The 13650-nt window shown below is 58.3% G+C and overlaps 1 protein-coding gene across 1 annotated transcript in view; it reads right to left on the bottom strand.

Annotated features, from left to right (window-relative positions):
- Positions 1-13650, bottom strand: part of Casz1 (castor zinc finger 1) — a 53202-nt gene that overhangs the window by 4510 nt on the left and 35042 nt on the right. Inside the window, 13 exon segments of the mRNA XM_028893628.2 lie at positions 1322-1463; positions 1582-1733; positions 3282-3410; positions 3413-3452; positions 4193-4391; positions 5808-6146; positions 7025-7147; positions 7258-7412; positions 8602-8665; positions 8912-9047; positions 10933-11795; positions 12057-12229; positions 13192-13356. Coding sequence (XP_028749461.1) covers positions 1322-1463; positions 1582-1733; positions 3282-3410; positions 3413-3452; positions 4193-4391; positions 5808-6146; positions 7025-7147; positions 7258-7412; positions 8602-8665; positions 8912-9047; positions 10933-11795; positions 12057-12229; positions 13192-13356 — 2680 coding nt within the window.

The raw sequence follows: 13650 nt of genomic DNA, 5'->3' as shown, positions 1-13650 counted from the left end.
GGGGATGGTACAACACCTGGGCTCAAGAAGTGAAGCAGGAGCGCATGGATAGAGACCTGGGGTGACCTTGTCCACCCAAGGAACAGGGCAGCACCATTCCCAAGAGGGCACTGGTGTGGGGCTGGGATGGCAAGAGTTATCTGGCACCGAGCACTGAGTGAGCCTGGAGGCGCCACAGATTTCTTCTCCCTGTTCAGCTTCGGCAGAGGGAGGAGGGCTCAAGCCAGCATCAGAACCCTCTGGACCCAGGGAGCTCCCAAGTGATCTGAGAACAGCAGTGAGCTCCGCCCCTCACAGGGCCCAGGAGGACAAGGATCTCACAGATCACCCAGAAGGACCCTGGCATTGGCAATCTGTTCTCTGCAGTATTTGGCTGTTGGGGGGGGGGGGGGGGGGGCCTGCCCTTGGCTCTGCTAGCCACAGAAAAGGGTCCAGTCCTGGATCATAGCCTTGAGGATCAGTCGGGGTGGCAGATACTGGCAAGAAGGCATGTATGAGTTACCTGCAGCGTCCTGAACTAGGGGGGCGGCACTTTTTACTGGAGTTGGAGTGGCAGTGATGGGCGGGAAGCTGGGTGGGCTGCTGATGGGGTGGGCCAGGCCCCGGCTGGCTCCGAGAGTGGCACTGAGCAGAGAGTATGACAGACAGGACGGAGAGAAGAGGCATGGGAGGGGGGGGAGGGGGGGCCGGAGCACAGCCGGTGGGAAGGATGGAGTCAGGGGGGGCGGTGCAGCCCCACGAGCAGCCTCGTCACCAGACGCAGCAGGAGGAGGAAGAGGAGGAGGAGGAGGAACCGGGCAGCCTGGAGAGGGTGGAGAAAAGCAGAAAAACGAAACAAAACAAAGAACAAACAAAAAGAACCCAAATGAGAAACCCAATGGCTACAGCAAGTGCACTATGGAAATGTGTGGACAGATGAGCGGTGAGGTACGACAAAGATGGGGGGCAGAGGAGAGAGGCCGGTGGGTGCTGTGAGGGCCGAGGTCACGGTAGGCACCGGGTGTCCAGGGGGGGCCTCTCAGGGGCCCTGGGTCCTGGACGGAGGCCAGGAGGAAGGCTGGCACAGGGTCTATGCTGCTTTCTCTGCGGCTAATGGGACGAGCCCTGGTCCCTCTCTAGGGGAACTGAAGTGACCTGGAGGTGGGCGGCAGAGCGGCGGGAGGGGCCTCAGTGACCAGTGCTGTACAGGCCAGCTGTTCTCCTGAACACCATCTCGTCCTCGGAGGCCATTTGACTATCAACCTTCTGTCCCAAGAAAGACTCGGCAGAGCTGGGCCTGGGAAGCAGGGGCCCAGCCGGCAAGGCCAGGCCTGCCACTCACCTGCGGCAGTACTCTCATTGCCCACGGGGGTGCTGGAGCAGCTGCGATCCATGGTGGACGACTCGGAGGAGGCGGCACCGGGGCTACAGCCGGTATAATCCATGCCCTCATCTGTTTCGGCATCCATCAGGCTCGGGGGACCCTGAAAGGAAGTGGAGGGGCCCTAAGAAAGCAGCCCACGGGTTCTGTGGGCACTTCGGGCAACACGACCTTGCCCCCTGGTAGCCAGGACAGTTGCGCCACATGGCCTGGGCTCTCACCTGGGAGGTGGGCACACGGTCGAAATTCTTCCCCAGCATCCTTCGCATGTGTTTCCGGGCGTGCGAGGTCATCTGGTGCTTGAGGAGAAAGGAGAACTGGCAGGCTTCCCGGATACAGTGGAAGTGGCTATTCACCTGGTTGTACTTGCAGCCTGCGGATGGAGCCACACAGCATGAGCCTCCCCAGAGGGTGTGCTAGGGACAGGGTGGTGTGGTTTGGAGGCAGATGCCATCTGGGGAAAACATACTTTCTCTAAGGGAATACCTGCAGCCAGCTCATCCCGGGAAGCCCAAGTCTGCCGGGCAAGCTAACCCCTGGCCTCCCCTCTGGCTTGCATGGGGACACAGGGCAGGCTTGGCCTAATCCCTTACCCCGTTCACGGAGAGGCCACAGCTCCAGGGCCAGGAACCTTCGGGAAACTACCACTCAGCAAGCCACCTGTCCTCACCTTCTCCGGGGCAGACCTTGTTTAGATCAGCTGGCCTCCACCCTGCCTCCAACCCCCACTTCCGCTCTGCTCTAGGCTGAGAACAAATAGAGAACCGGGAGGACCTGAGGCATCATCAGCGAAGGGCAGGTGAGGGCCTGCCCATTGCCAGGGGACCGGGCTGGCCAGGTGTCTTATGTCATCTCTCAGCTTTGTTTGGCCTCAGCTACTACTAAAAACACCACAAGTTGAGTAAATAAGGGCAGTCCAGAAGCCTTGACGGCTGTAAGCTGAGCCTGGTCCAGCAGAGGCCAAGCGGGACACCTGCCACTGGGTCACCAGCCCCCTGCAGGCCACGGGTCCTCTCAGGACTCATACTTGAGGAAAGGTTTGTTTTCCTTCCCTCTGGCAGTTAACTTGGAGTGTCTCACCCTTCGCCTACAGAGGGGTTAGAGTGCACCTGGCAGCAGCCTCCATGGACCCCCCAAGTCCCTGCTACCATGACCACGGGACCAGAAGAGGCCTGGCCTGTAGACATCGCCTCTGCCGACCTGCCACTCATCTTCCAGCTTCCAGACTATTCCTAGGAGATTCTGCCCTCCGTCTACAGGTCCATAGATGCTCTCTACCTGCACACCTAGAGCTCTTCCCTACAGGCACCTCCGCCCCGTACCATGGGCCAGTTGAAAACCTGCCCCAGAGACACCTGTCACCAAACCCGGACACCTGTCACTGGCAGCCTCTGGCTCCCCTGCTCACCATGTGGCCCTGATCCCTGGGGTCCGGGTAGCAGAGCTCAGAATCTACCTGACTGCTGGCACTAAGAGCAATTGCAAGCATATGTTAAGTGCTTTAAAAGAGGACAGACAGCTTGAAATGGATGAACAAACTCACAAACTGAGCTCATTTTGGACCAAACGAGCCCAAAACAAGAGAGCTCTCGGGACTGCTCAAGTCTTCCCTGTTCACCCTGTTCAAGGAAAAGGCGACCAGCCACGCCTGGATGCAGGGGTGTGGCCCAGGGTGCTGGGAGGGGCCGGTCCTTGCAGCCACCCTTGCCCTCTTCCTGGGATTTCTGGGCTCTGATGCTTTACGAGCAGTCGGACGACACCTGACCTACGACATCGGTGATATCTCTCGTAGATCATGGGGTTGGGGCGGGTGGCGGCAGAAATGAGTACCTGGAGAGATGGCCCAGGCTACCAGGACCCCAGGGATCAGGGCCACAGTGCTCCCTACTGGAAGTCCCTACCCAGCCCTGGCCTCAGGTACCTGGTCTTCCGCACTCCTCGCGCTTGGTGAAGTATTTGAACCCATTGGCCGCCCGCCGCTCTGCTTTCTCGTGCTTCTTTATATGCCACGGCAGCTTGGTGGTGATGTTGGTGACAAAGTAGCAGCCGGCCGGAGGCAGTGGTAGTGTCCCCGCATCCGGAACTCACAGTGCTACAGGGAGGCAAGGCGTACGTGTGTCAGCTCAGTCAGTAACATCTGTGGGCTCCTGCTTGTCTCTGGGCCATGGAAGGTTCTTAGCACCTGTGTTCTTCCCCGCTCAGAGTTATTAAATGTAGTTGCACAAATGTCTCCTTTGTCACTCTATTAAAACATCCTATCTGGTAATCTTGTCATTCTTTGCTCATGCCACACCCAGAGCAGACATCACTAATCTATTTTCAAGTTCATTCCTGTATGACCAGACCTAGGCAGACATCACTAATCTATCCTGGCAGTCTTTTCTGCATACTTAGACCTTACCTGTGACTTCTCAGGCAGCCCTCCGTAGCAGTCTTAGGATTAGGCCTTTAAAGTAAACCTGAGCTGTCCTTTTTGTCTAGGCATGGACTGTTCTATTTCTTTATCCAATGAGCCTATTTTAAAATTCTAGGCCTCTGGGGAAAGGGGACATAGCTATTTCCAGGATGAACATGAATGATGTCAAACACACAGTGGCTGAGATAGCATTTAGTCACCACTGGGAGTCAGGCCTGAAATGACAACGCTCACCAACTGAGCATCATCAGTCTGGACCCCTGCCCAGGAGCCTCTAGGGGCTCCGGGGACAGGCAGTGAGTGTCCTTTCCAGGGTCTGCTGCAGGCCAACTTAAAAATGGTGTGAAAAGTAGAGTCTCTGCCAGGAGGAGCTTGCCCTGGGCCTTGGGCCCCCACCCCCACCCCGCCTCACTGACCTGGTTAGGACACAGACACTGGAGAGAATAGTAGGCAAACTGGTCTCGCACGTTCACCAGGCTGTTGCTGGGGTTTATGTGGTCCAAGCAGTGGGACTCGGCCTTGCCCGAGGTCTTGCAGACGTACTTGCAGTTCCCGAAGAGACAGTGGAAGTGGAACTTGCTGGCATATTTGCAGTCCGTCGCCAGGCATGGATCGCTAGAAGGAAACCACAGCCCAGAAGGTCATTGGCATCTCAAGCCCTCCCGCTCACATCCTCACTTGGTTTGTGTTAGGGTTCCCTTCTCAGTCACCAGGGGTGTAATCAAGGGGAATGCAGGGGGCCACCCTCCTGCTCAACCGAATGAGTCAGCTGGAGACTACAGATCCCAGCATGCATCCCTGTCTCCTTTTGGGAACTCTTGCCTGGTACATGGGGATTGCCATATGTAGGGTGCTCGGAGCAGTGCATGCTGGGACATGTAGTTTCCAAGGCCACACCTCAGGATTAGAGATAAGTCGACTGCAATAACTTCTTGGGCATAAAAATAATGGATAGTGCTGCCATTCCTGGCTGGATGCCAGAAAGAGCTTGGCTGGTAAGACATGGCACTGCCGTGGATGTGGCTGACTGACAGATTGCAGATGGGTGGGCAGCCCTACCAGGAAGCGCCACTACTGTGGGGTGTGAGCAAGTGGTAACATGTGCCTGGTGCCAGTGCCTGCTAAGGCTCACAGCTGCCGGGACATCCCAGGGTCAACTGGGGCCTACAGTGCCCCCCTTACCCAAAGAACCTAGGAACCTGGGACGGGATGGGGGCCGGCGGAGGTGCTGATGGGTGGGGAAGAGCTGGACCACTCTCTAGTGTCTGTGAGGGTTGGGTGCCAGGGAGCTGCAGCAGTGGCTGGGAAGCCCCCAGTCTACAGAGGGCTGTGGGGAGGTGTGGTCTCCAGACACTGGACCCACAGTGGGAGCTCTGGCCAAGTCCAGGAAGCTAAGGACACTAACCATATCAGGGAAGGGAGGGAGGGAGCGCAGGGACCGGAGAGGGACCAAAGAGCGCTGACCCTGCCATGCCATGGGCCCAGCCCCAGGTGCTCAGAGAGGGAGGACAGCTGTTACTCAGGTGGTATAAATAATCCAATTTATTACTTTTTATTGAGAACAGGAAGCCACACACTTAATGATACAAAGTCACCGTTCTCGCCGCAAGAAGCCACCACCATTAAGTGAAGAAGGTCCCTTCCACCCCTGACCACTGTGAAGGTCTCAAGGGACCAGGCCCTGCTCCCTATTCACTCAGCCTGGGTACACACCTCAGAGCTGGCCAGCAAGGTGGCCCAGAGGGAACACAGCCTTTTCATAGGCCCGGAAAATTCCCTGAGGAACCTCTGTCCCTAGCTCACCCCAGCCAGTTCTTGCAGGATCCTCCTGGACCACTGGAGCCAAGGCCACTGGCACGCTCGTCCCCCGCCCACTGGCTACCCGGTACAAGTGTGCAGCTGGACAGCTAAGTCCCAGAGGCTGGGGACAGCAGTGTAACTCTGCAGGGCGAGGGGCAGGGCCTCCTTGCTGCCCTGGCTACACCCACTCCCAAGACATGGGGACAGGTGCTGGCTCATGGAGGGACTCACTTGTCCTGGAACTGGAGGAACCCGGGTTTGACCTGAGGCTTGGCGCTCTCTAGAGACGTCGTCGCCAGGGGCGAAGTGGGCAGGTGAGGCACTGACGAGGGAATCTGAGGCATCTGGGGTATGGTGGAAGCCAGCTGCTTCCAGGCGAGCAGGGTGGGGGTGGAGGGCACGGAGACGGGGCTGGGAGCGGGCCCCTCCAGGGAAGATCCAGGGACCATGGTGCCAGGAGGTGCCGGTGGGGACGAGGGCGCCAAGGGAGGTTTGGTCTCGGCAGCAGAGGCTGGGAAGGAAGCCTCTGTCGTTCCCTTCGCTGCTCCTCCCTCTGTCCGGAAGTGGAAGCTATGAGAGGCAGAAGAGGTGTCTCAGGACATCGGTCAAGAGGACCCACCGCCAGGTCACCTCTTCCCTAAGCACGCTTGTCACCTCATGTGACCCTATCACAACTCAGAGGCCTAGGAGCTCTGCCTCATTCCCACCCTGGACTCGGGAGGTCTCCCATGACCTTACCTAAGCAGAGGAACTTGCGAACCAACTGTGGATCCCACTGTCATTCTGAACCTGGGCTGGACCCTAACTCCATCTTTCTACTGCTGCCTTGTGTCCTGAGCTAGCAGAACAGGCCTGTCTCATCAGCCCCTCCCCTTAAGGAGTGCTCTGAGAGTCACAGGGACGAGGACTCTCAGGGTTTGGTAGACTCTGGTGCAGCAGCCGGGAGGAAAGCCTGACATGGGGCCTAGAGACGTACGGAGTCCTGTCACAAGCAGCGCTGGCCGGCATTGCTTTTTATCTCCATGGAAATCACAAAGTCACTGCAGTTCATTAGGTCAAAGGGAATAGAACGGTCTCACATGCTGCTAGAAAGGCCTTCACCCAGGAGCTGCGCCCTGGATCCAAACCAAGTCTTTCTAGCCGGGCCCTGGCCTTTCTAAGTATTCTCGAGGGGCACCCGTGCAGGGTTGCTGGCCCCACTAGGTCTGGCAGGTAGCAGCTGGTGCTCTGGGTCGGTGTGCTGGAGGGAGGGAAGCCTGCCCCCTGCCTTGGGTAGGGCCTATGAAGAAGCCAGGTCTGTGGCCTGGTAATAACTGCCCTGGGATACTGCTTGGAGGGTGGCTAGAGGCCTGCCCCACTTCCATCCCAACCGGGCCCAGGGCCCAGCACGGATGGACTGGGCTGTGTGAAGGGTCACCCTTACCGCCCCCCCCCAGCCCCTCACTCACTTTGCATGCTTGATGGCCCCGTCCAGGGTGCTGAAAAGCGCGCCGCACTCCTCCACCACACAGTGGAAATGGGCTTTGTGGAGGAAGTCGCACTGGGCATCGCAGAAGTCCTTGGTACCAAACCTAGTCAAAGGAGCTCAGCAGTTAGGGGGCCTCTGTCAGAGGTGGGGCTCTGGCCACCAGGGTGGGTGAGACCCTCTGCGCCCCCACACCGTCCCCTGTAGAGCCCTCACCTGCGGAGATAAACCTTCCAAGGCTCTGACAGCTTCTCTTGAACAAGCGCCTTCACAGCCTTGCCCACGAAAGGTGAGGACTCCGCAGCGGGGCTCCCCTCCACTTCTGTCTTGATGTTCAGCAAGTTGCCGAGGCCGGGGTTGCCCTGAGACATCTGTAAGGACAAAGGTGAGCTTGGAGCTGGGGGAACTTCAGGACAGACAGCGCCTGTCCTCCTGACTGCTGGAGCCCTGTGGGTGCTGGGAGCAGAGAACACAGGTACCCCTTTGGCCTTGGCTAGAGAGGAGGCCCACCTGAAAGACTGTGGCTCTGGTCCCCTGGAGGCAGGGCCTCAGGTAGCGGACTAGCCTGCTGCTGGAGCCACCATTCAAGCTGAGGCTCTGCTCAGGGTGCACACTGCAGCCCATTTTCCCCTCGCCTGGCCACTCCCTGGTCATTCCCCTTCCAGAAGGTATTCCAAAGAAATGCAGGCGGAGGGATGGGGGGGGCGGACTATGAATTTCTTCAGAACAAAAGCCACCCAAAGGAGGGTAAGGCGGACTCATGGGGTGACAGCAAACAGGTTCGCTGCTGCTGCTAACGTGGGAGAGGAGCTGGCAGGCTTCTGAGGAAGAAGGCCTGTGAGGGAGCAGGGGCAGTGACCAGAGGGGCAGAGGACAGCAGGAGAGCAACCAGGAGAGGGCAGGCAGCCGGCCATCGACGCTGGGGGGCTGCTGCAGCGATGGCGCCCAGCCGGAGCCCACCCACCACACGAGGTCCAGCCCAGACCCCGCTGCCTCTTCAACCCAGTCACTTGTGTACAGTAACCAAATTAATCTTGCTGCAGTCAAATTTATCATGTGAAGGGGAAAATATATTTGAGATGATGTATAATTTACAAAGACCCTGCATTATTTAAAATAAATGTTCTGGAGCGACCTCTCCGGAAGGCGTCCGAGACCATTACTCAAGCCGAAAAGTGGGAATTGATGCTTTGCTCCCAATTTAGTGCCCCTCCCCCACCCCTTTTTAAACAAACAAAAATATATAAAATAAATAAATAACATTAATAACTGAGGGCCAGAGAAGTTAGAGGGTTCCGGAAAAGCTTTTGGAGCCCTCCATCCGAAGGGAAAAAAGGTGTCAGGGGCTGAAATATATTTCTTCAGCCAGTTCATTAAATTAATTTGTAAGCAGTGGCTCTGAAATTATATTCGATGAAAAATGGCCTCAAAATTTAAATGGTACAAACTCATCTTATTAGAGGGAAAACATTAAAAAACAAACACATCCCCCCAACCCCCCAGCACAGCTTTAATTTCTCTGGGTGGGGGAATGGGAGGCGTGTGATGGATGGTTCTTACCTTATTCATAAGCGAGGATAAAAGAGATGAATTTGCCGGGACTGCGTGGCCATTTGATTCATTACTAGAACACACAAACCAGGGGGCTTCAACTCAGACATCCACGAGGCCAGATCCAGAGGCCCTTCCCTCCCAGCCAGCCAGCCCAGGCTCTGGGGCTTTGATATTCTGCTGTAACTAAACACCGGGAGAGTGAACCCTGGACGGGAGGGTGGGCTCAGGTCCCCGGGGCTGGCTGAGAACACAGGCCCAGGCCACCTCTCTGGGGCCCAGGCCAGCTCCCGCAGGGCCTTCTCTGGCCTTGCCTCACCTGGGCTCCTTCACAGTCAGGTCTAGACTACGGTCTTGGGAGGCCTCGTGGGGGCCGGGGGTGCCAACACTGTCACCAGGCTCCTGCTTCACCTGGGCCTGGGGGAACTTGCTGGGGGTGGGCTGCTGCGCACTTCCTGCAGGGGAGGGGAGGGGAGATGGGATCAGAGGGGTTCAGGTTTCACAGAGGCACAAACTCTGATGCCCCCACCCCCACCACCCGAAGGAAGGGCAGCGGGCTGGAGAGGCGGGGGACCCCAGGAGGACTAGCTGCTGGTCAGCGATTCTTCCCGCTGACGTGATCACTTGCGACGTGTACCCCTGTGTGGCAATTCTTCAAGTGATAATTATTGCAAAATTATGTCAAAGTTGTCCTGACTTAGGGCCTCCTGGAGGAGGAGGGTGGGCGGCTGGGGAGGGGGCCTGGGCGGGGACAGGGGCCCTTCATTTCCTCCACCAACTGTCACAGTCGATTTGTGGGGCTGCCGCTTAAGCTTTTATTAAAGACTCCGTTAATGCTGAGGCAAAGTGGCAGATCTGGACTGGGAGCGGCCCCTCCGTCGTCCCTGCCCACTGTTGCCGAGGCGACAACTCTGGCCGCACTGAGCATGCCTGAGGAGGGCATCTGCTGTGTCAGGGCTATCAAGGCTGACGGCCAATCAGGGTGGTTCAATCTATGTGACCTCTCCGTCTGTCAAGCTGTCCGGGGCAAAGACTCCAGGCCTGCCCTGGATGCCTGGCTGGGTATGAGGGAGAGCTTGGTGGGAAGAGGCCACAGGAGGCTGGCGGGGCAGGGGCAAAGAAAGTTGCTGACAGGACAGTGTCCAGTGAGCCTTGCTCCACAATCCCCAAGTGACTGAAATATTAATTTGCCCCAAGGCACTACAGCTTACAGAGAGCCGCTCCACGGACAGGGAGTGACATTTTATTAAAAATAAAGGGAAACAGCTCCCCTCCCTCCCCTTTACCTGACCTTTCTGTTTTGGGGGATGAAGGGGAGAAATATTTCTAGGGAAAAGAAATACCCCGGCAGTCTGGTAGCAGCCTTCTGTGGCTCTACCTGCAGGCCCCTGGCTGGAGGAATGGAGCTACAACAAGACTCCTCCCAGACTTGGAGTGGGAGACAGGGAGGGTTCCAGACTGGGCCGTGGGCCTCTGGCTGGGAACGGAGAGGACTTCCAGTCCTCGGGAGTTCACACTACAGCAGCTCCTAGAGTCGCCTACCCTGGGCTCCAGAGAAAAAGCGCAGGTCCCTCCCCCAACCAGCATCCTCAAGAGGTGAGATCGGAGCCCCACGTGGGCGGGAGGGACCCTCAGCCTTGGCTGACTTTTGAGATGGTTTTGGATGGGAGCAGAGCATGAAGGCTGGACAACCAGGCTGCCGAGGCTGTGCCTGAGCGGCAGGTCTGTCCCTGCCCCAAGAGCTCCACAGGGTGGGGCTTATGTCTGTCCCCAGCATCCAGCTCAGCAAGTAGCCAGGGCGCCACTCTGGGCAAGCGCAGTGGTTGTTGAATGAGGGGAAGGAGCCATTTCCAGGTGTGAGCTGAACTCTTTCCAGGAATCCAAATAGCACTGATCACCCTCTGAGGGGCAGGGAAAGCAAACAACAAACAAACAAACAAAATAAAAACAGCATCCCAAAGAAAAGGAAGAGAAGGAGGGAGGAATAAGAAAGGGGCAGAGGGAGAGAGCCTGAGTCATCTCTTGGTCCCGGGGGTGCTGTCCAGGCCTGGGCTGCAAATGCCATTAGGACACCCAAGCGCTCAGAGACAGGGACTATTGACCTGCTCCCCATACAGAAAAGCAGAGGCACAAAGTCCCTGGGTGTGTGGCCAAAATGAGGGACCCCTCCCCAAAAGAGAAAATCAACAAGATGGGGACAGAGAACAGGCCAAGAGAAAGAGCTGCTGAGTGGACAAGGCAGACACTCTTCCCAGCCTGCCCTGGGCTCTTCAGTCTGTGTACTGGGAGTTGCCAGTTTCCAAGTGTGCTTGTTGACCGGGCAGGGCCCGGCCTGCTCACCTGGGTCAAAGGTGGCAGAGGGTTTGAGGGCGGCCGCAGCCAGTCTAGCCATCATGGGCGAGATGAGGCCTTTGCTCGCAGAGATCCTTTCCATGATGGAGGCAGGGGGCACCGGGAGAGAGGTGGCGGCCGTGGGGGCTGAGTCTCCAGCTCCAGAAGCCACCAGAGAGGGCATGTCAGGGGTTGCTGAAGTTGTGGCCACAGAGGACATGGCGCCCAGGAGCCCCGGAGATCCCACGGGCAGTGAGGTGCTCCCACGGCCAGGAAGGAGAGGGAAGTAGGGTGCGGTTGTGGGTAGGCCTGAGTTGGAGAGGGCCAGGGCTAGGGGGATGGACCCAGGCAGGCCCTGGGGCAGCAGGCCCGCCATCTTGCTACTGGGGGGCTTGGTGGCGCTGGGTACGGCCTCAGCCGTGGGGGCAGAGGCCGAGGCGGCGGCGGCGGCGGCGGCCAGGGACGCGGAAGATTGCTGGCTGGTGGGGGAGGCGCTCAGGCTGGAGTTCTTGCTGCTCAGGGCAGAGAAGTCCACGAGGTCGTCGTTGCTGGATTCCTCGTGCTCCGTGTCCTTGGCGCCCAGCAGCGAGGCCGGCAGCCCCAGGGCGCCCGAGGAGCGGATGTGCCTGCGCTCGTGCTTGCGCTTGTGTGAGGTCATCTGGCTGGTGGAGGTGAAGGTGAAGCCGCAGCCCGCGCGGATGCAGTGGAAGTGGTTGGTGGCCTTGCTGTACACGCAGCCCTCATACTTGCACTCTTCGTATTTGTAGAACTTCTTGAAGCCGTCCTTGGCGTACGCGTCGTCCTTGACGTGGTAGCTCTTGTGCTTCTCGATGTCACACTTGTTCTTGAAGGTGAACGTGCAGCCCGGGCGCCTGCATGGGACATGGGGGGGCACTGATGCGGGGCGCATGGAACCCAGGGGAGGCCCCGCCCTGATGGGCCCCTGCTCGGGGGCGGGGGACGGGACGGGACGGACGGACCCTCGGGAGGGGAGGACTCGGCTGGACCCCCAGGCAGCGCCATCAAGCAGCCCTGACTCCTGCCTCTGCTCCCGGGAGGAGCAGGGCCCTGGTGGTCCACGGGCCGGCTTCCCCGCGGTGCCTCTTCCGGCCTTCAGCGGGCCGCTCACTCACCTGCAGTGGAAGTGTGTGGTCTTCTGTCCATAGAACTGGCAGTCGGCTGTGCCACAGTCCTCAGTGGCTCGGAAGCGCTGGAAGCCATCGTTGATGAGCTGGGTGTTCTTCTTATGGAAGTTCTCGTGGGTCATCACGTCCGAGGTGCTCGTGTACACCTTGTTACATCCCACCTGCACGGGCCAGAATGTGGTCAGGGGCGCAAGCCTGATCCTCCCAGGCCAACCAACTCAGTGTTGTGGCTGGAGCCAGGGCTCAGGGGAGCCCAGCACCTCCAAACCTCACACTCCTCAGGTTGACCAAGGCTCTGAAGCAAAGACAACCTCCAGTGACCTTCCAGCCTTCCCCAGGAGTGACTGGGATCTGTTTGCAGAGTGTCAGGCTTTCTTTGGACCCAATACACTTTCAGGCCCAGATGAGGGTCCCATCTTCTCGAGAAATTAGGTTTGGGGGCCTAGTTGGTGGCTCCATCTCTCTAAAGCCTTGGGATTGGACAAGGGCTGGACCCTGGAGGTCACCTTTAGCTCTGGGACTTCCTTAGCGGATGGCTCCTGGGCACGGGCCCTCCCACCCACTGCCGCTGGGCCAGGCAGACAACGTTGCCATATTGAGTAAAAAGCATTGTCTCTGAGCACCCTCGAAGGCTGGCCCGTGCCGTGCCAGTGTCTGCACCGTCTCAGGCCCGGAGGGTGGCCCCCCTCCCCTCACACCAGGTTGTTTCAGAGAGGCCATAACAACTCCTGACAAATACCGGGAGGGAGGGTGCGGGCTGCTATTTGCAACCCAAAGTTGCTCCTCCTGGGCTTGACACCTTGAAAAAGCCCAGACTCGGTGTGGCATTAAAACAAAGAATTAAACAAAAACCTCTGCGGGAATCATTTGCAATGCTGCTCTTGGTGTTAAAGCCCAAAAAATGTCGGTCTATATAAACAGCTCACTGAATTTCCCCCACACCAAGTATGGCAACAGGGACGGCCCCACCCTGGCCACCAGACACTGCCAACATCTGAGCTTCTGGGACTCTACTCGCCAGCCACCCCTATCCTGGATGGGGAGAAAAGGAGGGTCCTGGCCAGTCGGGCCCCTGACTCCTGGGGCAGAGGGCCGGGAGGCGGGTTGCAGGCCCGGCAGGCACCTGCATGCAGTGGTAGTGGGTGCTCTTCCCGTTGAGGTGGCAGCCGTGGTAGTAGACGCTGCAGTCGTCCAGCGGGCTGAAGCGCATGAAGCCGTGCTGCAGGGAGTTGTCGCGCTTCTTGTGCATGTTGTAATGTCGGATCACGTCCTGCTTGCTTGTGAACCTCTGCCAGGAGAGAGCACCAAGTTGGCAGAAGCCCGTGCCCCCAGTCCATGTGCCAAGAGTGCTTGGACCAGGGCTGGCCCTAAGGCCCTCGGGTCACCCTATAAATAACCCTGCTTGGGGTCAAGGCAGCCCAGACTGCCCAGCCAGTTCCCGGCACACTGGCCCTTGGTGGGAATGATTCCAAAGACTCAGGAACCACAGTTCCTTCCCTGGCCTCTCCCGAGGCTCCCCATGGCCACACCCAGGAGCATAAAGATGCACTGGGCTAGCCCATCGGGCCAGGGCTCTGGTGGC

Source organism: Peromyscus leucopus, chromosome 2, assembly GCF_004664715.2.
Source record: "Peromyscus leucopus breed LL Stock chromosome 2, UCI_PerLeu_2.1, whole genome shotgun sequence".
NCBI classification, from domain to species: Eukaryota; Metazoa; Chordata; class Mammalia; order Rodentia; family Cricetidae; genus Peromyscus; species Peromyscus leucopus.
The sequence above is the reverse complement of the archived record's forward strand: the minus strand, read 5'-3'. Positions and strand labels throughout refer to the sequence as shown.